This window comes from Scyliorhinus torazame, chromosome 6, assembly GCF_047496885.1.
Source record: "Scyliorhinus torazame isolate Kashiwa2021f chromosome 6, sScyTor2.1, whole genome shotgun sequence".
NCBI classification, from domain to species: domain Eukaryota; kingdom Metazoa; phylum Chordata; class Chondrichthyes; order Carcharhiniformes; family Scyliorhinidae; genus Scyliorhinus; species Scyliorhinus torazame.
The window spans coordinates 188,626,981-188,652,295 of NC_092712.1; the positions used below are offsets into that span (position 1 = coordinate 188,626,981).

The 25,315-nt window shown below is 44.9% G+C and overlaps 1 protein-coding gene across 1 annotated transcript in view; it reads left to right on the forward strand.

The window, feature by feature from the left end:
- The window catches only part of LOC140425184 (histone deacetylase 9-like), a 1,432,561-nt gene that overhangs the window by 1,293,384 nt on the left and 113,862 nt on the right, over nucleotides 1–25,315 (forward strand). The window contains exon 24 of the mRNA XM_072509184.1: nucleotides 7,648–7,766. Within this exon, the coding sequence (XP_072365285.1) occupies nucleotides 7,648–7,766 (119 nt within the window). The remainder of the gene's footprint in view (nucleotides 1–7,647; nucleotides 7,767–25,315) is intronic.

Here is a 25,315-nt window from a genome sequence, read left to right on the forward strand (position 1 = left end):
AGATGTGTTCTCCCAGGAAGTGGAGCTCTGGGTCAGCAGTACATATTCATCAGATTCACTCTTTTGATTCAACTTGATACAACATCACACTTTGTGCTTGTAAACAAAAGGGTAGACATTGCTGTTCTTTACCCTTTTGAAGTGTTAACCACCCATAAAATAATGGGAAGAAGAATGTTATGCAAGCACATTGCGATAATATCATTGGCAATAATTTCAACCTAAACGAGAAGGGATTTTCCAGACAGTTCTAATAAATTCTCTTCAACTACATCTTGTAGATAAAATACATGAAAAAATAATGATAGGAAGTCACATCAGTGGGGTTGAATTCCTGTGTGCTATTTTAAGTACATTGATTAACGTGCTTCTGCCAGATTTCTACTTCAATACAGTTGTTAACCTGCTAAAAAAAAAACAACCAATCACTTTAGCAGAGTCGAGCACACAGGGATTTGCAACTTTTTAATGCCACGAAACAGAAGAAACTTAAGCCACAGTTGCGATAATCCTTAAAAATCAAAGCTATTTAGAAAAGGATCATGAACACAGTGCGACTGAAAGTATATTCTTTGGGGAACATGAAAAAGAAAGTATAAAAGCTTATTTTGAATAAACAAAAGGAAAATTTATTGAAGGCTAATTTTGATCAATGGAGTTCTTCATTAATTAACACACAGAGAAATCTAATTCACAGAAACCCTGATCATTTGAATAAGGAAATGCGAACAACACAATTACAGGGTTGTTGTTTGGAAAGATCTGAAGTAATAAGAAACATAACGTTAATAGGATTGCTTAGTTTGTTGGTTTTTGCACGTTTCAAGTTTTCCTAAAATTTACTTTTTTTCCCCAAAATACTGGACTAGGTGACCTGTTGTGAACAGCAATGTCATAAGATCACTCGTAACATTGAGCTACCATCTCTCTATTCCCCTGCTCCAGAGGATTCTGTTAGTTTCTCATGACAGCTGATATTAACCATACAATGCTAAGCTGCCATCCTACATTTATTTTGCTCTCCGAAACACTGAACATAAATGTCTTGACCTTTTGAAAAGTTGTATCATCCAGCCATGGTGTGACATTTGTTGTGGGCCAGGGTTTAGAGAACCTCAAAGTGTATCATGGAGTTTACCTGACCCACAACTTTTAATAGATTGTGGTATGGGGAGCACACGGTCCACTCTACAGGTGTGGTACAGCAGAAATGGAAAAGTATTTTTTAAAGCAAAACAATGTTTATTCTATGAACTCAAGTTAACCTTTTTAAAACATACAGTGAACATCTTAGCAACCATTAATTCAAATACAACCCCCAAAGAATACAACACTAAGTAATCCTTCATAACTTCCCAAACAACATCCAGAAGACAGAAACACCTTTTAACAGAAGCACATTAGGTTTACATTCACTACTGAGAATATTTATAATTCTGAATTCATCAAATGATCAAGAGATAGTCTTTTGATGGCAGAGAGTACAGCAGCACACCTGCTTGGTCTGGCTTCAGCTCCAACACTGAAAAATGAAACTAAAACACACCCTGCAGCAAACAGCCTAAAACAAAGTAAAAAGCTGACAGACAGCCCAGCTCCACCCACACTCTGACATCACTGATAAACACCCATTTCTTAATGGTTCATTTCTTAAACACCCATTTCTTAAAGGTACTCTCACGTGACACATTATCAAGCCTCAAAAATACCACAGTTGTCTATGGAACCAGCTGCACCTTCTGTGTTGCTGCAGCTACCATCAACCAGGTTGATGTTGCTCTCTTATCCAATGGCACTTCTTACATCTATGCCTTAGGGGTGGCATCATTATCTATACCAGGAGGGTGGTATCGGCATCAAAGATAAACTAGTTATTTTACAGCTGTTCCAAAAATACTTGCTCTATGTTTAATATTGACAACTAACTTCCGAGCACAAGAATAATAATAATAATAATCTTTTATTGTCACATGTATGAAGTTACTGACCTATTTTCCACAAAGTTCAAGTTGCAGTTCCACTTATCAACAAAGTCTGCCAGATTCCCTGGACTCTTGTTCAACTTATAAACTTATGTCACAGGGCTACGGAGAGAGAGTGGGAGAATTGGATAGATTGGATTGCTCCACAGTGAAATAGACCCGATGGGCCGAATGGCCACCTTCTGTGCCACAACGGCTCTGCCTATCTCTCCTGTGCTGTGTGGCACAGCTGCCCACAAGATCAGGACCATTTTCCATAAGGATAGTGACTGATAGTTTCCATGATTCGACTTCATTTCACAAACTTTCTCAAGTTTTTTTATTTATCCCTATCAACGGCAAGGTCCCAACATTAACGGCAGTGTTGTTATCCCTGCCTGCGAATGTGCTGCATGCACTACCATAGGGCACAACCATTAGCTTGTTGCTAACCTTCTTTAAGCACAGTTCTACCAACAATGAATCAAATTGAAATTTGAATGATGACACATAACATGCATGTGTGTCTTGAACACTGAATAAGTTATTGATCTAACTTTAAAATAGCTTCAGCCTTTGCAACCAGGTTTGCTGTTGAAACTCCCTTCCTTGTGAAGTCTTCCTGGGGAGCAGTGCTCATCCTTGGAATGCACCCACCTAGCTTCATTTACAATGCTCATAAAGTAAATCAATCTGTAATTAGAAATAGTTTCCATGCAACATACGCACATCAAAGGGGTCTATACTATGCATTATAAATCTGTCAAAGGTCATTCAAAGTCTGTTTAGGACCAACAGTAAAACTCAGCAGGCTAGATTCAAGAATAAAATAACAGCTCTCAATTGGCACATATTAAAAGAACTCTATGAAACTCAATGCCTGTTAGTGCATGCACTCGATGGGGATCCTTCTGCTCAGCATCATTGGAGTATGTCTGCATTGAATCTGCTTGTCTAAAATGAGTGACTCTGTAGAAGGTGCCTTAGACTAAGGATAAGTTTAGCAAAGTAGGTTTTGCTTAAAACGGTCTGTTGTCTGACAGATCTAAGAATGAATACTCCATCAGGTAGATCCTACAAATTTCATTCCTGGTGTCAGGCTTCTCATTTATGTGATGGATGGAAAATTAAGCAGAGCCTGCTTAGATCCATGTCAGTATCCCAGATACACACAGTGCACAAGGCTTTGTACCAGATGCATATGTTTGTAAAATGACCCTTCTGTGCACTTAACCTAAAACAAACATTGCCTTTTATTAATCAACCCAAAGCATCCTCCTCCAAAGTAGTTCCCACCTTGCTGAAACCAAACCATTTAATGGCAATTTTGGGCAGTTTATTACAAGTACTGGTCTCGAACAGCTATCTGTAGAATGTGATGAAGAGTGTCATGCGAGAGTGCCTTTAAGACATGGATGTTTAAGCAATGTACCTTTAAGAAAACAGTGATGTCATAGAGTGGATGAAGCTCTGCTCAGTTCAACCATTTTGCAGTTTGGTTTTGCAATTTAAAAAAGTGCCTGGCTGGTTTTGCTGAGAACAGTTTAAAAGTGCCTGGCTGTTTTGCTGTGAGCAGTTTAAAAGTAGAAAGCCAGTTTGAGACAGCAGCTTGAGAAGTTCTGGGTTGCTGTGAGTGCTTGAAGGGAGAAAGCCAGGTTTGAGAAAGCAGCTTGGGGTGTGTCTGTGTGATCCCAAAGAGTTTGCAGGAAGAAGGCAAGGTGCTGGAGCTGAAGTCACCCAAGCTAATATATCTCTGCCATTCTACAGAAAATATATATATCCTTTAATCTGATGTGATACTGTTTAAAGATGTTAGGTCTCTTGGAAGTTTGAAGGTACATTTTAAGGAGTTATTTACTGTTGCAATATTTTCTGAGTTATCTTTGAAGTAAGGGGTGTTAAGAGATCTAATGTTTATTTAAGATCTTAAGTTGAGTTCATAGAATAAACAGTGTTTTGTATTTAAAAACCTACGTGGCCATAATTGTAATACCTCACCTAGGGAAAAAGCCGAGTGCTAGGAAAAACAACAAATCCATTAAAGGGAGAGGTTGGTTGAACTCCATGATACATTTTGGGGTTCTGAAAATGCCTCGCCCATAACAAGAGCCAATTGAGCCTAATAATATTGGTGGCTCCCACATTCTATCTGGACAGTGACAGTGGAGCTCTGCAAATACCTGTTGCATACTTGTGCAGAATATCACTTGGTAGTCTCTAAACTCTAATTGAACTTGAGTAAATAGAGACAGCCGACAGCCTGCTTATGTTACAAACAATGAAAATTAAATTCAAGGATCCCTCCATGGTCTAATTGAACTTTGGAAAATTGGGGCATGATCGAATGGCCATGTTGTGCCCAAACGCACCACGCCACAGCGCAATGTGGCTGATAGAAGCCAGGAGACCCTGCTCCCAGGATCTACCTGGCTCGCAGCGCCTCGTGAAATCTTACATGATCTCGTGAAGCTTTGCGATGTGAAATTAAAAATCTGCATATTAAAGCAAGACAGCTAGTCTCACTCTAATATGGAGTTTCCCGAGGCACCCAAGGTATCGGGGTCTATTGCCTTCGCCTCGGAGTGCTATTGAGTACTGGTCTCCACAAACGGGACTGGATGGAATAGCACTCGTGCGGCCTCCCAGGGGATTGGGGGCCCCCAGGTGCATGCCCTTTGGGCAGGGTTGTACCCTGGCACTACTGGTGCCACCCAGTCTGGAAACCTGGCAGTGCCAGCCTGTCACCCTGGCAGTACTGCCTGGGTATTTTCTACACAGTGGCAATCGGGCCGGGGATGCCCTGCACGGGTGTTGGGTGTGTGAGGGGAGGCCCAGGGACCCCTTCATAGGGAGTTGGGGCTTGGGGAGGTCTCAGGGGTCGCATCGGGGACTCCAATGATTGGGACACCATTTAAAAATGGCATCCCGATCTATCATTACATTGAGGAGTTTCATCAAGTGGAGCTCATCAGTGCAGAAAATGAGGCTATGTGCAAAATGTTCTCACAGTTTCACACCTATGACATTTACGACGTCCTGCAACCACTGATCTGGTCCCTGAATTATAATACTTGTTTTCCACTGAAACTTCACTAAATCTACTTTGTGTCAAAAGAATAACAGGAATATCAAACAAAGGTTCCTTCATTTCAGGATGATTCATTTTAATATTCTCAATTGAATAAAAAACCAGGGCCGTGCAATTCTGCAGGGCTGCTTCCAAACTGCTGTTTGTTTGGCAGCAGACCTAAAGAAGCCCCAGAGAAATGACATAAGCAGTAATTTTCAGCCATGTACACCGTTTCTCTGGGAGTTCTGCCAGTCTCTCACTGAGGTAGCAGCAGGGGACCAGCAGAACCCCTGCAGAAATATCAGACTCCTCTGATTCGCCATTTTAACAAACAGTCCCACATGTAATAACTTCTGTTTCCCAGGCCATAACTCAGAGATTGTACTGCTAGATTTTAAAACTCAGCACTCATCCAGTATGCTAGGAATTCCACAAATAAGTGGTTTTACTGGTTTGTTAATAATTACATATCATTACATATGAAGAAGAGCTAATCAATCTCATATGGCATTGCAAATTGGGATTCAAACTCGAGCCCAGCAGGATTAGGGAGCAGGGAGGAACATGGGCCGGGGTGGAGGTGGGGAGGAAAAAGAGATGAGGAGAGAGAGTGAAAGAAAGAGAGACATAGAGAGAGCAGAAGAAAGAAGGGTGAAGCAAATAGGGGAGGGGAGGGGAAAGGTTGGAAGAGAGAAGGGGAGAGAGAATTAAGGGGGCAGGCGAAGGTGCAGAAGAGGAAAGTGAAGAAGAGGAAGTGAAGAAGGCAGGAGTTGGATGAATGGGGCAATGGGGAAGGGGTAATGACAGGGACTGTTTTCCATTGGAGAAATACTGCAAAGTGGGGAAGGGTCATTGAAAATCAAACCGAATGAGGAAGGGTACAAACATTTTCAACCATGCCCGTTGACGCATGGGTCAGTATGATGAGAGAGCAATTCCACTGACCAAAGTTTAAGTGAATTGCAAAGCACCTGGGGAGGTTATTGGGTTTTGCAATCTATGCACAAGGAGGCACAGCAATCCAGTGACTTGGTGGAGCAAGGTGGACATTATAATGGCCTCGCATTCTGGTGAGGTAAGCTCCCTTTCAAGGCGATCTGGGTTGGAACATTTTGTCAGCACTAAGGAAAAGTAATCAGTCGAATGGGGTGGAAATAATTGTGACAGCTTTAATGCAGCCACTGTAAAAAAAATATATTGTTCACTTTTAAACAGAATGACATACCTCTTTGCTTATTTATGTGAACATGGCTGCTGGCTGCCGCAATAAAGTCTCAAAATCTAAGACACTCACAACAACACTAATGGGTAGAGATATTCAGAAAAAAATGTTTCTTTTCATAACACCACAAAATATACTCTGTAGGGCAATTTGATCCTTTTTGAAATGGAATGCAGAAATCTTAATGCATTGTGGATGTTCAAGGAGTGATTTAATTGAATTTGTATTCAAAAGGGATGATTTTTCCAGTCTACTCCCCTGTGGGAAGTCTATCTCGATGGAAGCATCGGTTGTAGATTCATCCCTCTAACATGTGGTAACCCTTTCTTCAATATGTACCCCCCACCCCCCCAGCCCAAGTAAGACAACATTGTGGAAGTGGAGCCTCACAAAATTATTCCAATATTGGCATATGGATTTGAAATACATTAGAACAGGTAAAAAGTAAAAAGTATATTCAAAATATAAATTCAACAAATGTTGGAAATACTCAGCAGGTCTGACAGCATCTGGAGAGAGAAACAGGTCTGTGATCTACCGTCAGAATCGGAAAAGATGAATCATGATTTAAGCAAATAGAGAAAGATCGGGCTGTGGGAAGGAAGAACTGAAGAGAAGGTTTGTGGGCGGGATCCTTCGGTCCCGCTAAAGGTAACCTCCCGTGGCACGTTCCTGGGAGCAGAATGGGCAAGCCACGCAAAACGCCGCAGACTCAGCGGGATTTTCTGGTCCAGCGGCCAATGGTGAACCGCTTCCGCCACCGGAAAACACGCCACGGTGCAGTGTGGGTGCAGAACGTTTCGCCCTGTGACGGGTAGGAGAGATTAAATGTCAAAAGGGTGATTGTACAAGGCAAACAGAAATATTAATGGGACAAGGAAAGAAACAAAATATGGGTCTAAATGAGATGTACATGGGATAAATAGGTTCACCACTAACAGCAATAATTTATATTTTAATCTGACAAAGAACTTAGAGCTAGACTAGTTCTTAAAGATGATTGGTTTGATTACAAGACACAAACAGCAATGGATTGCATTAGCCATGACATTGTTTGTACTCATACCTTTAAACCTGCTTAGATCAACTTTGTTGGGCAATTCATATTTGTTGTTTTCTTCATGCAGCGTTTTGCTGTTGGCTGTACAAAATTTAAAACTTTATTTTAGGATCTAACATCTCATAACTTTACATGCTAAAAACCGTGCAACTGAAATCTTGAATGATCGTGGACTGTTGTGAAATTGTATTATAAGTTTCTCCATGCAATTTATAGAAAAGTAAATTTCTGGAAACAAGAAAGCAGATACTGCATTTTTCCAGGTGGCTTGCTGTGAGAATGAAGTTAAGAATTTACTGCAGACTCGTTCATAGTTTTTATCATTGTCCCACAGGACTGTGGTCATGCCAATCGCCAGTGAGTTCAATCCAGATGTGGTTTTGGTATCAGCTGGTTTTGATGCAGTCGAAGGTCATGCCTCTCCATTGGGTGGATACAAAGTCAAAGCCAAATGTAAGTCCTTCCAGCTCTGCGCTGTGACTAAGATTGCACAGCAGGAAAACCTGTGAAAAACAAACACTCAAAGCACAACTGTTATTTTGGATTCTGTTCCATCAGGTTATGTCCTCCTACCATAATAACTTAGCTGCTTTCTTCCATGCATGTGATCTGACAAATGAGTCTACAGACTACTGCACAACTTCACTGGCAGGAAGGTTCTTCATCACTCCTCCCTTCCAACTGTTGAACTTGGCTGATTCAACTGGCCCAGACCCCAACACTTATTTCAGCTCAGAACCTTTTGACTGATAGCAGTTTTAGTCTTTTAAAATAATTTTTTTAAATTGTGGAAAGCATTTGTAGAAACGTGTCATTTGGCAAAGTTTTAACCTTTACTGAATATTTTCAACAGTCAAATCTCAGATCCAGTTTGCAGTTTCTATTCCATTGGGTACATATTGTGATTAGCTTTCTTACTTGGGCACTTTGCAGAGCAGGAGCGCAAGTTGTGTTTTGGGCCATAGAGGATTATTTGCTCATTCATTTCAAAACTCTGCAGTGCATAGATTATCATAGAATTTACAGTGCAGAAGGAGGCCATTCGGCCCATCGAGTCTGCACCGGCTCTTGGAAAGAGCACCCTACCCAAGGTCAACACCTCCACCCTATCCCCATAACCCAGTAACCCCACCCACCACTAAGGGAAATTTTGGACACTAAGGGAAATTTATCATGGCCAATCCACCTAACCTGCATATCTTTGGACTGTGGGAGGAAACCGGAGCACCCGGAGGAAACCCACGCACACACGGGGAGGATGTGCAGACTCCGCACAGACAGTGACCCAAGCCGGAATCGAACCTGGGACCCTGGAGCTGTGAAGCAATTGTGCTATCCACAATGCTACCGTGCTGCCCAATTCACAAAATCTCCTTCATGTAAAATTGTGTATTTTTATGCTGATATTCTCGTCCATGCTGTCTCAGATTGCAGAGATGAAAGGCGACTGTCCTTAACAGCTGATAAGAATCTCAAGTGAACAGATATCAGACTATCTCAATTCATTTTCTAACGATTACCAGTTCACTGCCTGAAGTTGACAGTTCAACATTGATCTTATTTTACTTTTTCTATATAATATAGAGCAGCCATACAGTGAGCCAACAGTCAAAACGAGTTTAATCCAAGTTTAAAGATTAATACAATTGGAAGTCGAAAAGAATACAAGCTGAACTTTATTGAATCCGAGCACTGCGGTTACACAGCACCCTTATCTATCATTGACAACACAATGCTGCAATATCAGAAAATCATCAAGTCAGTCATAGGACACACAAACAGTTAAGCTTATGCTGAACCATGAGTATGTCTCCAAAAACAGACTAGCTTTCATGTAGTGGTATGCCTTGGAACCGCCGTGATCAGACACAAATGCTTTGGTAAGTAAATGAGACGACATTAAAATGCAGCATTACAATGTGTCCACAGTGCTTCTACCTTCCTCTGGTTTGTTCAATTATACAGACTTCCAGCTATTTTAATGTACATCATTTGCTCATTTGTCTGCATCTTCTGTTCTGCAGGCACAACTGTATTTTGGTTATCTGTGACGACCAGTTCACTGCATTCTAAACATTCTAGAAAATCAGGTCATAAAATTAAAGCAAAATACTGTCGATGTTGGGATTCTGAAATATAAACAGGAAGTGCTGGAAATACTTACCAAGTCTGGCAGCCTCTGTGGAAAGAGTTAATTTTTCAAGTCGAACATGATTCTCCTTCAAGTATTCATTACACTCCTGCCTTGGCTTTTTGAAATTCATTCATGCGATGTGGGCATCGCTGGCTAGGTCAGCATTTATTGCCCATCCCTAATTGCCCTTGAGAAGGTGATGATGAGATGTCTTCTTGAACTGTTGCAGTCCCTGTAGTGTAGGTTCACGAACAGTGCTGTTAGGGAGGGTGTTCCAGGATTTTGAACGTGCAACAGTGAAGGAACGGAGATATATTTTCAAGTCAGGATGATGAGTGATGGTGGGGATCCTCCAGTTTGTGGTGTTCCTATCTGTCTGCTGCCTTTCTCCTTTTAGACGATAGCAGTCGTGGGTTTGGAAGGTGCTGCCTAAAGAACCTTGGTGAATTCCTCAGTACATCTTGTAGATGGTACACACGGCTGGCATTGTTCGGTGGTGGTGGAGGGAGTCAATGTTTGTGAATCTGGAACCAATCAAGTGAGTTGCTTTGTCCTGGATGGTGTCAAGCTTCTTGAGTGTTGTTGGAGCTGCACTCATCTAGACAAGTGGAGAATATTCTGTCACAATCTTGACTTGTGTCTTGTAGATGGTGGACAGGCTTTGGGGTTCAGGAGATGAGTTACTGTGTGGCTTGCTGGGCCAATTTCAGAGGGCATTTAAGAGTCAAAAATATTGCTGTGGGCACAGAGTCACATGTCAGCAAGACCAGGTAAGGGTGGCAGATTTCCTTCTCTAAAGGACAGTAGTGAACCAGATAGGGTTTTACAATAATTGACAATGGTTTCATGGTCATCATTTTTATTGAATTCAAGTTCCACATTCTGCCATGGTGGGACTCAAACCCAAATCCCCAGAACATTACCCTGGGTCTCTGGATTACTAGTCCAGTGACAATACCACCATTTGGTCTTCTCAACAATGGAGAGGCTGTGAGAGGCCAAGACGTGAGCTACATTGCATAACTTCTGCTCTGGTTTATATTCATGTTGTTGACAGTCCTGCAGGTCCAGTTAAGCTTCTAGTCAATGGTTACTCCCAAGGGTTGATGCTGGGAGAATTGATAGTGATGTCATTCAAGTTCACGAAGAAATAACTAGGCTTTCTCTTGTTTATATCCACCACTTATGGAGGGGGAGGGCTCATCATCTTTCCCAATGAGACTAGCACCAGGGCCTTTCCTCCGCAGCTCTGCCCTTTCACCAGCAACCATGCTTAGATTGGCATTCTCTGACTTGGGACGAATGGTTCCTGTCAGCCATGTATTTTTGCACACTGGAATCGGCCTCAATATTGGAGGAATTATGAATTGAGCTGAACACTAAAGAATTGTCAGCGGCAGCCCCCATTTTTGGCCTTATGTCAATGATAAAGGAACTTAAGGTGTTTGTAGCAAGGATTGTTTTCTAAGGATCCCCTGGACTGCTTCATGTACAACTGGTGAATGCAGTCAATGGGGTATGTCAACTGAAAGCACAGTTGAGGATGGCAGCTAAAGTGCTATCTGTAGGATGACATCCTGGTAGAAATTCTCCAGCTGTCGGGATTCACTTTTCCACTGGCAGCACACCCCTGCCAGCAGGTTTTGCGGCAGCATGGAGTGGCTTCACTGGAGAATCCAGCCCCCTATCCCACTGTTCATGTACACTCCACATTTTAAAGGCACAGCATGATGAAGGTCATAATCCATCCTGTCTCAGAGCATTAGAATGTTTATACTTTCATTCACTTTCTTTCTCAGTTGCTATACCTAATATAATAATAAAATGTCATCATTTACCTCTTGTTATCTTTCTCAAAGAGAAAATCCACCTAGATGGCCTTGCCAGTTAACTATGGGGTTAGGTTGGAGCATTTGTCTGCCTTTTGTTCATGTCCTTGACTGTGGAACATAGAACATACAGTGGAGAAGGAGGCCATTCGGCCCATCGAGTATGCACCGACCCACTTAAGCCCTTACTTCCACCCTACCCCCGTAACCCTAATAACACATCCTAACCTTTTTGGACACTACGGGCAATTTAGCATGGCCAATCCACCTAACCTGCACGTCTTTGGACTGTGGGAGGAAACCGGAGCACCCGGAGGGAACCCACACAGACACGGGGAGAATGTGCAGACTCCGCACAGATAGTGACCCAGCGGGGAATCCAAACTGGGACCCTGGCGCTGTGAAGCCACAATGCTATCCATTTGTGTTACCGTGCTGCCCTTGTAAACAAGTCCAGATCGATTGGACAGACCCCTCAAGTTTGTGATATTTAAAGTTGCCATGGTGAGAGGTGGCATTGTTAGGGTGGCCACTGGCAGAAGCTAGGAACACCGGAAACAGATCCCGCCAGCCACCAGCCCAGCGCTACCAACTTCCACACATGCTCATACGTAAAAAATCGCTTTGAACTTTAAGCCTGATAATATAATTAATTAAAAGAAGCACTGCAATTACATTTGTGCACTGAATCACTTTCTTAAAGTTTAAGTAATAATTATGAATAATAACGATTGATAGAGTTTTAGATTTATAGAGATCTACAGCACAGAACTGTCCCTTCAGCCCATCACGTCTGTGCCAGTCAAAAACAGCCATCTCAGGCTTCGAATCCCATTTTCCAGCACTGAGGCCTCATCTTTGTATGCCTTGGCATCGCGAATGCGCAACTAAATACTTAATAAATGTTATGAGGGTCTCAGCCTCCATCACCCTTTAAGGCAGTGAGTTCCAGACTCTCACCACCCTCTGGGTGAAAATGTTTTTCCCCACATCCCCTCTAATCCTCCTGCCCCTTACCTTAAATCTATGCCCCTTGGCCATTGATCCCTCCACTAAGGGGAAAAGTTTCTTCCTGTCTATTCTATGTATGCCCCACATTATTTTATAAATTTCAATCACTAACTCATACATACAGTACAATAACTAATAACAATATCAACAATTTAATCCAATGTACCCACCAAGGGAATAACAAGTGTTTATGTTTTTGTCCATTCCTCATGGCATTAAGAAGTTTGATTGCTCCCAAGAGCTCAGGATGTTTGTCTTCTGTCAAATTAATGCAGATCTGGAGTTCTGTTTCCCACTGTCCACAGCTTGTTCCACTTGTTCCTCCAATCAATGATTATCATGGAGGAAACGCATTCTGTATTAGTATAGCTGTATATAGTGAATTTTTGGGGAGTGGATTTTCTTCATTATCATGGAGTTTTTCCCTGGGTTTTGCTGAAAAGGTTTGGATAGCTCTCCTCGCTGGTCTGGCAATTCTTCATCTTGAGAGGATATAGCACTTTCCACAATGTTGAATTCTTCGTACAAGGGTATCCATATCAATCTCTTTAGGATTGCATGCATGAACACCATCGCAAAATTCTTCCAAAGACACAAATATTTGCAAGGGCTAATTTGGACATTCTGTTGTGAAAGCTGTTTTCAGACAAATCATATCTGTCATTCAAATACTTATTGACTCTTTTGTAAAAAATTACAAAGTCTCTCTCACATTTTCCTGCCACATCTGGTGTTAATCTTTTCAGTCTGCCATTTACTGCAAACCCAAAAAACTTGTCCTGAATCATTCTCTCCAGGTTCCCACTCATGTCACTCATCAGCTCTTGCACGGAGAAGATGCTGAATTACTTTGCCTCTGAAGTTCCAATACAATCCATGAACGCTTTCAGGGCATTGCTGAGCAAGTATGCACTTCATTGGCAATCTTTTCATTCCCAAAGCATCTCCATATTATTTTGGGACAGTCTTCCGCGATAAAATTTTGAAAGTAACTTTTGGTTACCAACATTTCAACAATCTGTCAATAGCTGATAGTAGGGAAATCTACCTGATCACAATGTGTCTCAAACCTTTGCACTCCTCCACTTCAACAAGGTCACAGAACTCCCGTGATTGCTGTGTTCTGCTCACAGACATGCTGCAGTGAGCAAGACCTTGAGAATGGTGTTTTATGCATCAACATCAAGGTTTCGAACAGCATACCTTATTGCATTGTGCAAAATGTGAGTCAGAGGAACCCTTTTTCAAAAATTAAATATTTAAAAACTAAAGGGAAACATTGGGCGGGATTCTCCGATCCTGGGGGCTAAGTTTAGCACACTGGGCTAAATCGCTGGCTTTGAAAGCAGACCAAGGCAGGCCAGCAGCACGGTTTAATTCCCGTAACAGCCTCCCCGAACAGGCGCCGGAATGTGGCGACTAGGGGCTTTTCACAGTAACTTCATTGAAGCCTACTTGTGACAACAAGCGATTTTCATTTCATTTTCATTTCAAGTGTTGACACCGTCGTAAATGGCAAAGCGTTTTACGACGGCACCATCTGACCCCTAGGAGCAGCAATCCTGCGCCGCACAGGGGGCCAGCATGGCACGGGAGTGCTTCACACAGCTCCAGCTGCTGATACAGGTGCGAACATGGCCGGCGCGGATTCGCGCATGTGTGCTACGGCCCGCGTGTGTTCACGCATGCGCACCACGGCCGGTGCGAGTTCACGCATGCAGGTGGGTTGCCTTCTCCACGCCGGCTTCCGGGCAACATGGTGGAGCCCTACAGGGGCCCGGTGCGGAGGAACATAGGACTCCCCCTCCCCCGGGATAAGCCCGCCCGCCGATCGGTAGGCCCAAATTGTGGGCCTGGCCACCATGGAACCTCCCCAGGGGTTGGAACCTCCTCCCTCATGCCAGGACGGCGCCCGCAGCATGAACTCCGGGGTCCTGCCGGGGAGGACCACACATAACCCATACCGGCGGAATAGGCCGAACTCGGCGGGCACTCGGCCCGGCGAGCGTGGAGAATCGCCAGGGGTGGCCGTGTTGAGCGGCCCCCGACCAGTGCCGTGGCAACCGCGCCGGCGCCAATGAGCGACTATTCTCCGGTTGCCGGAGAATCGGCGGACCGCCGTCGGAGCGGCGTTGCGTGATTCACGTTCCCCCCCGCCGGCGATTCTCTGACCTGGCGCGGGGTCGGAGAATCCCACCCACTTTGTTTGCACCCTTGCTTCAAGCATTAGTTGCTCTCCCCTATCCCCACCACCCTACATGCGTACACATACACAATGGCTTTTTGTGCGAGGTTCCATTTTATTCATGAATGTGGGGTTATTTCTTGTGTATACCACCTCATGATGTCTGTCCACTGGGGTGTTTGAATTTTCTTTGAATCAGGTCTGTTCACTGTAAATTCATAAGCTGTTTCATCAGCTTTGACAAAATATTTGGCCATGAACTTCAACATGTTGCACATCTCTCCAGAGGAGGCATTACAAATAACCTGCTGGATCATCATGTTAATTTATAAAATGTGTAAACTACTCCAAGATGCTCAGATAAATGGTATTAGCTTTGCAAAATATTTGGCACAAAATTCCGTGTAAAGTTAACATTGTCGACAGATGAGTGGGACTCCTATGGTTAACTTTGCTGGCTGGTAGCATGTTTGTCCCTCCTGCTGCAGCTGATCAGACATTGGGCGAGATTCTCCGACCCCCGCCGGGTTGGAGAATCGCCGGGGGCTGGCGTGAATCCCGCCCCCGCCGGTTGCCGAATTCTCCGGCACCGGATATTCGGCGGGGGCGGGAATCGCGCCGGTTGGCGGGCCTTCCCGTGCGATTCTCCGGCCTGGATGGACCGAAGTCCCGCCGCTAAAATGCCTGTCCCGCCGGCGTAGATTAAACCACCTACCTTACCGGCGGGACAAGGCGGTGCGGGCAGGCTCCGGGGTCCTGGGGGGAGCGCAGGGCGAACTGGCCCCGGGGGGTGTCCCCACGGTGGCCTGGCCCGCGATCGGGGCCCACCGATCCCCGGGCAGGCCTGTGCCGTGGGGGCACTCTTTCCCTTCCGCCTTCGCCACGGTTTCCACCATGGCGGAGGCGGAAGGGACTCCCTCCACAGCGCATGCGCGGGAATGCCGTCAGCGGCCACTGACGCTCCCGCGCATGCGCCGCCCGGAGATGTCATTTCCGCGCCAGCTGGCGGGGCACCAAAGGCCTTTTCCGCCAGCTGGCGGGGCGGAAATCAGTCCGGCGCCGGCCTAGCCCCTTAATGTTGGGGCTCGGCCCCCAAAGATGCGGAGCATTCCGCACCTTTGGGGCGGCGCGATGCCCGACTGATTTGCGCCGTTGTGGGCGCCAGTCGGCGGACATCGTGCCGTTTCCGGAGAATTTCGCCCATTACCTCCATTGTTCACACCATAAATACATTAGGCGTGATTCTCCAGCCGGCTGGGGGTGGGGGACCCTCCACAGGCGTGGTCCGCCATGGAGGGTCCTCATGGTGGGGGGTGGGGGGGGGGAGGCACTGTGGGGGCAACCAGGGGAGCAACTGCTCGCTGCACCACCATGCCAACCCTGGATCATGTTGCTCATTCCTGGGGCAACACTTGTCCCTGCCCGTCTGCCCCACCGATCACCCTTCCCCCCACCGGCTGCTGAGGCCTCTGGCTGCTCGACTGAAGGCTATTGCTGATAGGGATTTGGTAATCATGATTAAGTGAGCACTTCACAAATGCCAAGTGGATTCCCGTGGGTGGACGGGCCATGTTGCATGAGGGAGTCATTGCCTAGCATTCCAATCTCACCTCATTGACCTCTTTTCGGCACTGGAGGCCAGTCCTTCTGGTCACACTACCTGAGCTGACGGCTGCCACCAGCTCATCCCAGGCAGCACTGGCTGCCTTGTGGCTCACCCTCCAGGACCCACGGGGAAACAGGACATCCCTCCCAGCCTCCACCGCCTCCAGGAGCCTCCCTAGGTTAGTGTCCAGAAATCTTGAGGCTTGACTCCTCAGCACCATTGTTGTGAGCTGGCTGGGGTTGGCTGAGTAAGTGCAGCTTAAGTACTGCTTGAACATATTAACGGGGGGGCTGACGAGCGCGGTCCCCGCAAATCAGCTGGTGAGCTGTCATTTGCGGCGAGAAGCCCGTGAGGCTTTGTTAATTGAACCAATTAACGTTGAACCGCGTTGCCGGCCTGGCTGGGCTAAGCGCCGGGAAGCTCGCCGCAATTCCCGCTCGCTACCACGCTTTGAAATTTTTCTGGAGAATCACTCCCATTATGTTAGGTTGCCTACAAACTGTACAAAAGGTTTGAGGTGCCATACATTTTACATGACTTGCAGATAGATTTGTTATTAACATCTATGTCAAAAATCGCCGTCTAATTACAATGTTTCAGTGATGTGAGTTGTTGCTTCATGTACTTCTTCTGAATTATCTCAGCATCATAGTTTACTTTCCAATGCCTTTCAAACATAAGCAACGGAATGTAGATAAATGATAGGAAAAGGACTCAAGAGATTCCCTAGCAAATCTTTCCAATGCCAGGATTTAGGGCTAGAGAAGGGCCTGCTGATTTTGAGGAGACTCTGATGCCTGTCTCTGTGTGTTTTAGCTGCATGTGGTGATTAGAAACCATCTGTTCTTTGGTCTGCTAACCCTCAGGCTTTCACACCCTGCTAGTGTCTAGAGATTGGGCTGGTCCAAGCTCCAGGGAGTCTAAGGTGTCATAACGATATTATCTTGTTTTATTTACCATTGAAGGAATAAGGAGGAACACGATTTAAAGCTTTCTGTTGAGGAGCAGACCTCAGGAGAATATATATGTATATGCATGATTATATACAATATATAGTCAAGTCTTATATAAAATTACATATTAAACTCAACCAGTACAAAATCTGCTGAAAGCCATAGGTTTTTAATGAGCTTCATGAGTAGTGTAAGTAAGACTTAAATCTATGAAAGTTGTAAAATAAATACAATATACATTTTCAAATGTTTTAAATGTTGTTATGAGTTTAAACATATTAGTGATTTGGTGTTCTTTAAATTATTCATTCAAGTGAGGTCAGCATTTATTGACCAGCTCTAATCACCTTTGAGAAAGAAGGTAGTGAACCACTTTCTTGAATTGCTACAGTCCATGTGGTGTAGGTACACCTACAATGCTGTTAGTAAGGGAGTTCCAGGTCACTTGGGGCACTTTTAAAGCTACTTCCAATTGCAGAGGTCTGCTTTAAGTTTCAAATTTTAAAGGCATACATCACTAAGTGCCTAATTGATTGAAATTCCTGGGTCAGCAAGAACATGTCCCAAAAGAAGTGCTGTCATCAAGCTTGTGTCATGGAGCAAACCAACGCTCTTGCACCCCTCTTCAGGCACATATGAAAAAGCAGGGCAAGCACAAATCAATTCCACAAACTCATATTGTTAGTGATCCATTTCTTTTCCAATTGGCATGTACCAATGCCACTGGTAAATGGGAATGGACTTCAGCCTTTAAATTGGTAGTCTCACTTATTATGGCTGAGCACAAAAAGCCCTTGATGCCGGTATAAATTGACCAAAATGGAAACTGTCCTTTGCCACAGCATTAACACCTCTCAACTGAAATCTGAACAAAAAGAAGGCTAGATCAACGTACAAGAACAGCCTTTATTTCAAGGTATTTACATTGGCATGAGGACAGATTTAGCCCTCGTGGACTAGGCAGGAAGACTGAAAGGTAGGGCAGATGATGAACAGTGGCAGTTGTTTAAGGAGATATTCAATTTATCACAACTAAAATATATTCCAGAGAGGAAGAAAGATTGTAAGAGGGGGGAAAACATCCATGGCTGAGCAAAGACGTTAAAGATAACATAAAGACATAAACTAAGGTGTACCATATTGCAACGGCCAGTGGCAGGTCGGCAGATTGGGAAACTTTTAAAAATCAACAAAAGTAACAAAAAGAACAAAGGGAAATTATAAAAGAAAACTAGTGCAAAATATTAAAAAGAAAGCAAAAATTTGTAAAAGTATATAAAAGGGAAGTGAGCAGCTAAACTGAATGTTAGTCCCTTGGCAAATGAGACCGGCAAGTTAATAGTGGGGAACACAGAAATGGCTAAATCAATATTTTGCCTCAGTTTTCACAGTGGACGACACTAATCCGATCCCAATAATAATAGGAAATGCAGAGATAATCGAAAGGGAGGAACTTAGAAAAACCATCATTGATAGGGAAAAAGTACCAAACAAACTATTGGGATTGAAGGCAGTCAAGGCCTCAGAGCCTGATGGTCTACATCCTAGGGTCCTAAAGGAAGTGGCAGCAGATATAGTGGGTCCATTGGTTATAATATTCCAAAATTCCCTGGATGCGGAAACGGTTCCAGTAGATTGCAAAACTGCTAATCTTATTCAAAAAGGGAGGGAGGCAGAAAGTAGGAAATTATAGATCAGTTAGTTTGACATCGGTCATAGGAAATTGTTACAATCCATTATTAAGGAAGTAATAGCAGGCCATTTAGAAAGTCAAAAAGCAATCCATCAGAGTCAGCATTGTTTAATGAAGGGTACACCGTGTTTGACTAATTTGCTAGAGTTCTTCGAAGATGTAACAAGCCAGCGTGTAACCAGGCAACATGCCTCAATGACTATCGTCTGGTGGCCCTGACTTCAGTCGTAATGAAGTGCTTCGAGAGGTTGGTCATGAAGCGCGTCACCTCCATACTCCCAGAACGCCTTGATCCACTGCAATCCGCACACCGCCGCAACCAGTCCACGTCAGACACCATTTCCCTGGCCCTACACTCATTCTTAGAGCATCTCAACAACAAGGACTCCCACATCAAACTCCTATTTATTGACTACAGCTCCGTGTTCAATACCATAATCCCAGCCAAGCTCATATCAAAGCTCTAAAACCTAGGACTTGGCTCGTCGCTCTGCAACTGGATCCTCGACTTTCTGACCCACAGACCACAATCAATAAGAATAAACAACCACACCTCCTCCAAAATAGTCCTCAATACTGGGGCCCCGCAAGGCTGCGTACTTAGCCCCCTACTATACTCGCTGTAAACACACGACTACGTGGCAAAATTTAGTTCCAACTCCATCTGCAAGTTTGCTGATGATACGACCATAGTGGATCTCGAATAACGACGAGTCAGAATACAAGAGGGAGATAGAGAACCTAGTGGAGTGGTGCAGCGACAACAATCTATCCCTCAATGCCAGCAAAACTAAAGAGCTGGTCATTGACTTCAGGAAGCAAAGTACTGTATACACCCCTGCCAGCATCAATGGGGCCGAGGTGGAGATGGTTAGTAGCTTCGAATTCCTCGGGGTACACATCTCCAAACATCTGTCCTGGTCCACCCACGTCGACGCTACCACCAAGAAAGCGCCTATACTTCCTCAGGAAACTAAGGAAATTCGGCATGTCCATTAACTCTTACCAACTTTTACAGATGCACCATAGAAAGCATCCTATCTAGTTGCATCACAGCCTGGTATGGCAACTGCTCGGCTCAAGACCGCAAGAAACGTCAGAGAGTCATGAACACAGCCCAGTCCATCACACGAACCTGCCTTCCATCCATTGACTCCATCGACACCTCCTGTTTCCTGGGGTAAGCGGGCAGCATAATCAAGGACCCCTACAACCCGGCTTATTCACTCTTCCAAGATCTTCCATCGGGCAGAAGATACCAAAGTCTGAGAACACGCACGAACAGACTCAAAAACAGCTTCTTCCCCGCTGTTACCAGACTCCTAAACGACCCTCTTATGGACTGACCTCATTAACACTACAACACTGTATGCTTCACCCGATGCCGGTGTTATGCAGTTACATTGTGTACCTTGTGTTGCCCTATTATGTATTTTCTTTTCTTTTCTTTTATTTTCACGTACTTAATGATCTGTTGAGCTGCTCGCAGAAAAATACTTTTCACTGTACCTCGGTACATGTGACAATAAACAAAATCCAAAATCCAATCCAAGCCAAGTGAATAATGGACATCCTGTACATGTAGTACATCTGGACTTCCAGAAGGCATTTGATAAGGTGTCACAGAAAAGGTTAATGCACAAGGTAAGATCACATTGGATTAGGGTAATTTATTATCTTGGATAGACCAAAAAAAGGCAGAGAGTTGGGATAAATGGGCGTTTTTCCCCGTTGGCAAGATGTAACTAGTAGGGTGCCACGGGGTTCAGTCCTCGAGCCCCAGTTATTTACAGTATACATTAATGACTTGGATGTAGGGATATATGGTCCTATAGCCAAATTTGCAGATTACACTAAAATAGGCGGGGCTTGGTAAGTTGCAATGAGGAAATAAGTAATTTACAAATTGATAGAGATAGGTTAGGTTAGAGGGCCAAAATTTGACAGATGGAGTTTAACATGGATAAGTGTGAGGTTACCCATTTTGGTCGTAAAACTGGAAAGGCAACTTATTATCTGAATGGAGAGAAACTTCATAGTGCTTCAGTGCAGAGGGATCTGGGTGTCATTGTGCATGAATCACTGAAAACTTGCATGCAGGTCCAGGAGGAAATAAGGAAGGCAAATGGAATTTCGGCCTTTATAGCTCAAGGGATAGACTATAAAAGTAGGAAAGTGTTGCTGCAGCTGGAGTACTGTGTATAGTTTTGGTCCCCTTATTTGAGGAGGGATGTAGTTGTATTAGAGACAGTTCAGAGGAGGTCCACTAGCTTAATTCCAGAGATGAGGGGTTTGTCGTATGAAAAGAAATTGAGCAGTTTTGGCCTATAATCTCTCAAATTTAGAAGAATGAGGGGCAATCTAATTGAGGTAAATAAGATAATAAATGGCGTAGGTGTAGAGCAAATGTTTCCTTTTATGGGGCAATCTAGAATGAGAGGTTACAGTTTCAGGAAAAGAGGTAGCAAATTTAAAACAGATGATGAGAAATTACTTCTCTCAAAGGGTTGTGAATCTGTGGAATTCACTACCCCAGAGTGCAGTGAATGCTGGGACTTTGAGTAAATTTAAGGAGGAGATAGACTTTAAATTAGCAATGGGTTGAAGGGTTATGGAGAATGGGCAGGAAAGTGGAGTTGAGGCCGAGGGGAGATGAACTGCCTATTCCTGCTGCTAGTTCTTATATTCTTATATTTATTTCAGGTGACCCAGGAGCTCTCAGAGTTGAGTGGTATTTTGCAATTGTAATCTGTGTAACTAGGCTGCACCAAATCTGCATTTTGTTATTTATCACAATTTTAATTAGTTAGAAAATCAAAAATGAACACAGCAGCAATGTAGGGAACTGCCCTTTTTTAAGTCAGGGAAGAAGGAAATTTCATTCTAGTTCTATTTTGAATGAAAATGTTTTTTGTTTAAAGTGGAACTTGATGTAATCATTACAGCATGTAATCGTACAGATCAAATGAGATTCAGACCCTGCTATCCTTCTCAGAAAGTACAAAATATTCTGATTATTATCCCGGAAAATTGTCTTTTCAAAAACCAGCTTTAAGTTGTGTTTGTATTCTGGTCATTTGAAGACTGAAAGTGAAATGTGTCTAATTACAGAAAATATAACAATTTGTGCAGTGCCGAATGATCAAAGGAAACATTCAGTTTCTTCATTTGAGGCCTGTGGCTTGTAGTTGTCCAAGGCATATGCAAGGTTGACTTTGACATTAAAGAATCAAATAGGTAAACTATTCCTGGCTGTCTGTTTATTGCAGTCTGATGTCAAACTTGGCAGGATATCTGAGTCGTCTTTGAACTTAATATACAACAGGGATACCAGCCTTCTGGAATCGCAAACATAATGCATGACTTCCTCCATTCCAGATATAGGTTGAAGCTCTCTTATTTCATTGCTTCACACATCATGTTCATGTTGTTCAGCAGTCAGATGTTTTATAATGTTAAATAAAAGATTTGCATGATATCAACACTGCGGTGATGTGAAAGTAGAATTACATAGTGAACTCCTTAGCATTTTTCCTTTTATAGTGCCTTTCTGCTATCAGGGTGTAATATCAGAGTGCTCCATCAGAGCTGAGTGGAGCAATTTCATCACCACTCCAAATTGGGGTAGAATTTAACGCCCTACCCCATGTTGAGTTTGCTATTGGGGGACATTTGAGTTTGTCAAATGCGGGGGACATGTAACCAGGTCGGGAGGGTGGCAGGTGAGGATCATGCCATCTTTCTGCCTCCACCCCAAGTATGATGATCCAAAGATGGCCTGAGTAACATTCAATAGGGAGGGTGGGGGCTTTCCTCAAATAGGTTCAGCCGGCAAGTGAGACACCCATCAACTCCATTAAATAGCACCCGAAAATGTTTTTCTCTTTAACTGCAAGGGAACAAAGTGATAAGGAATTCATTGAAAAATAGGTTAAGTCATGCTTAGGTTTTTAGTGATGATCGATCAGGAGTTTCTTGGAAACATTTTCATCCTCATTCCTACACCAAGGATGTACAAACCATGGGCGCGATTCTCCGCTCCTGCAACTAAGTGCCCACGCCCTCGTGAACGGCGTCGAGGTTCACGACGGCGCGAAACAGCCCTGATCTCGACCGATTCAGGGCCCGAAAATGGGCTAGGATCGGGGCCGCGAGAAACTCGGGGGGGGGCGTGTCGCGAAAGCAGCGTCGTCAGCGTGCGCCGGGCATTGGCACTGCGTAAAAGGCATAACTGGCGTCACCCGCGCATGCGTAGTTGCCGTCCACCCAGAGGCCGCCCCGCAAGAAAATGTTGGATGGATCTTGCGAGGTGCGGAGGAAAGGAGGTCCTCCTTCAGAGAGGCCGTCCTGCCAATCGGTGGGCACCGATCTCTGGCTAGACCCCTTTTGAGTCATACTCCAGTGAAAGAACCCCCCTCGCCCCTCTACAGGCCCCCCCCCCCCCAGCATTCCCACACTTTTCCCGCCGGCAGCGACCAGGTGTGAATGGCGCCGGGGGGAAACCATCGTTTTGGGCAGGCCGCTCGGCCCATCCGAACCGGAGAATAGTGGGTGTAGTGGAGAATCGCCATTTTGGGTGTCTCTGGCCTGCGCAGCGCAGAACTTGACAGGGCCGTTCTCGTCGCTTGGGTGAATTGCGGGAGGGCGTCGGACTGGCGTCGCGGGGGAAAAATGGCGTGCCAGGGGATTCTCCCAACCAGCGCGGGAGCGGAGAATCGCACCCCATATATCAGTGTGAAGATGAAATATTAGTGACTTGTGAGTCTATCTGTGGATGTTCAAGTTATCAGTGAAAGAGGAGCAAGGAATTGTTTCCTTTTTCTACCTGGAGGTGGCCTTTGAAGCTGAAGTTCGATCCATTCAACATGAAAATGTACCGACGATTTAGTCATGTGGAGGGTCCTTCTCCAAATGAACATATGATTTAGGAGCAGAAGTAGGCCTGTCAGCACCTCAGCCCTGCTCTGCCATTCAAGTAGATCACGGCTAATCTGAATGTAACCTCAACCCCTCATTTCCTGTCTACCCCCGAATAACCTTTCACCCCCTTGTTAATGAAGACAAGATCCAATTATTAAGCTCTGTCTTAAAAATGTTCAAAGACTCTGCTTCCACTGTCGGTTGAGGAAGAGAATTCCAAAGACTCATAGCCCTCCGAAAGAACAAATTCTCGTCATCTCTGTTTTAAATGAGCAACCTCTTGGGCGGGATTCACCATTAGCCAATGCTGAAATTGGGAAACCCGATTTGGCGGAGAATCGGTTCCAAATGCCAAAATTACGACAGGCACTGATTTGGTGACAAAGCGCAATGCTCTGTCACCTCAACAGCGGCGTCAATGTGTTCCGGAATGCAGGTACAGCAGACATCGTTTCCATATCATTAACGCGTCAGACCCGTTATTCTCCAGCGCCTCCGCGATTCTCCGCCTCCGATGGGCCGAATTCCCGACGGCGTGGTTCACTTGTGCTTTTAAAAATCGTGAAACCACCGTGTCAGCTGCTGAGGGAGAGAGGGGGGGTACGGAAGGTGTGCAACATTGCCATAGTGTGCTGACAGTTGTGCCGCTGGCCGGGGGGCTTCTGCTGGGGCCGGGGAGAGTAGTGGAGGGTGGCCAGGAGGTGGGCAGTGCGGTCGGGGTGGACGGGCACGGAACATCATTGCAATAGCCGGCAAGGCAGCCATAAAGTTGAGCACACCGCTAACAGCTCACTTTGAACATAGTGCCACAGATTGTATAAATTGTCCCTCCAGGGGACCCCCATGGGTGCCCTCTGGCTCCAGCACAACCAGTGCCATTTTGTTGGCTGGGATGACTGTGTGTGGGGAATGTAATGTGTATGTGCCGCTGCAGCTTGTCAGCCTCAATCACGGACCCGGCGAATCCCACACCATTTATCATTGGAATCGATTGTGTTCCATGCTAGCCCTTTAATTGTAGCGCGGTCCATGTGTGGCGCCAGTTTTTCTGTTGTGTAAGTCCACGAATTCTGCGTTGGCATCAACGTTTAGTCTCAGAAATGGAGAATCCCGCTCAACAGGGAGAAGCATGGAAGGTTGTTGGAAGGGATAGTCGAGGTGGCAGGAGATATGCGGGGGCTCCCACTAAGGAGTTGTTGGCGGACAGGAAGAGGTTGCGGGGCAATTTGATAGGTTGGCGACAGGCAGGGCAAAGAGGCATCTACGGACGGTGAAGGGGGTGCAATTTGAATGTGGAGAGAATGTATGCTGGCTCACCAGCTGTAGATGCAGGCTGTGTCCAGGGCAATTCTAAGGGTGCGAACAGAGAAAGGGGAGGTGGTGTCAGAGCCAAGGAGGATAAATGAAGTGTACAGGCAGTATTATGAAAAACTGTACAGGGCCAAGCCGGGTGGCAAGGAAGAGGATTTGGGATGGTTTTTAAATGGGTTGGAGTTTCCTAGGTTAGAGGAAGAGAGGAGGCAGGATCTGGAGGAGCCGCTGTGGCTGATTGAGGTGATTGACAGTATTCAGCTGGAGTTGGCACCACATTTGTTGGGGATTTTTAATGAGGCATTGGAGAAGGGGGAGCTGCCAGAGACACTGACCCAGGCGTTCATCACAGTAATCCTG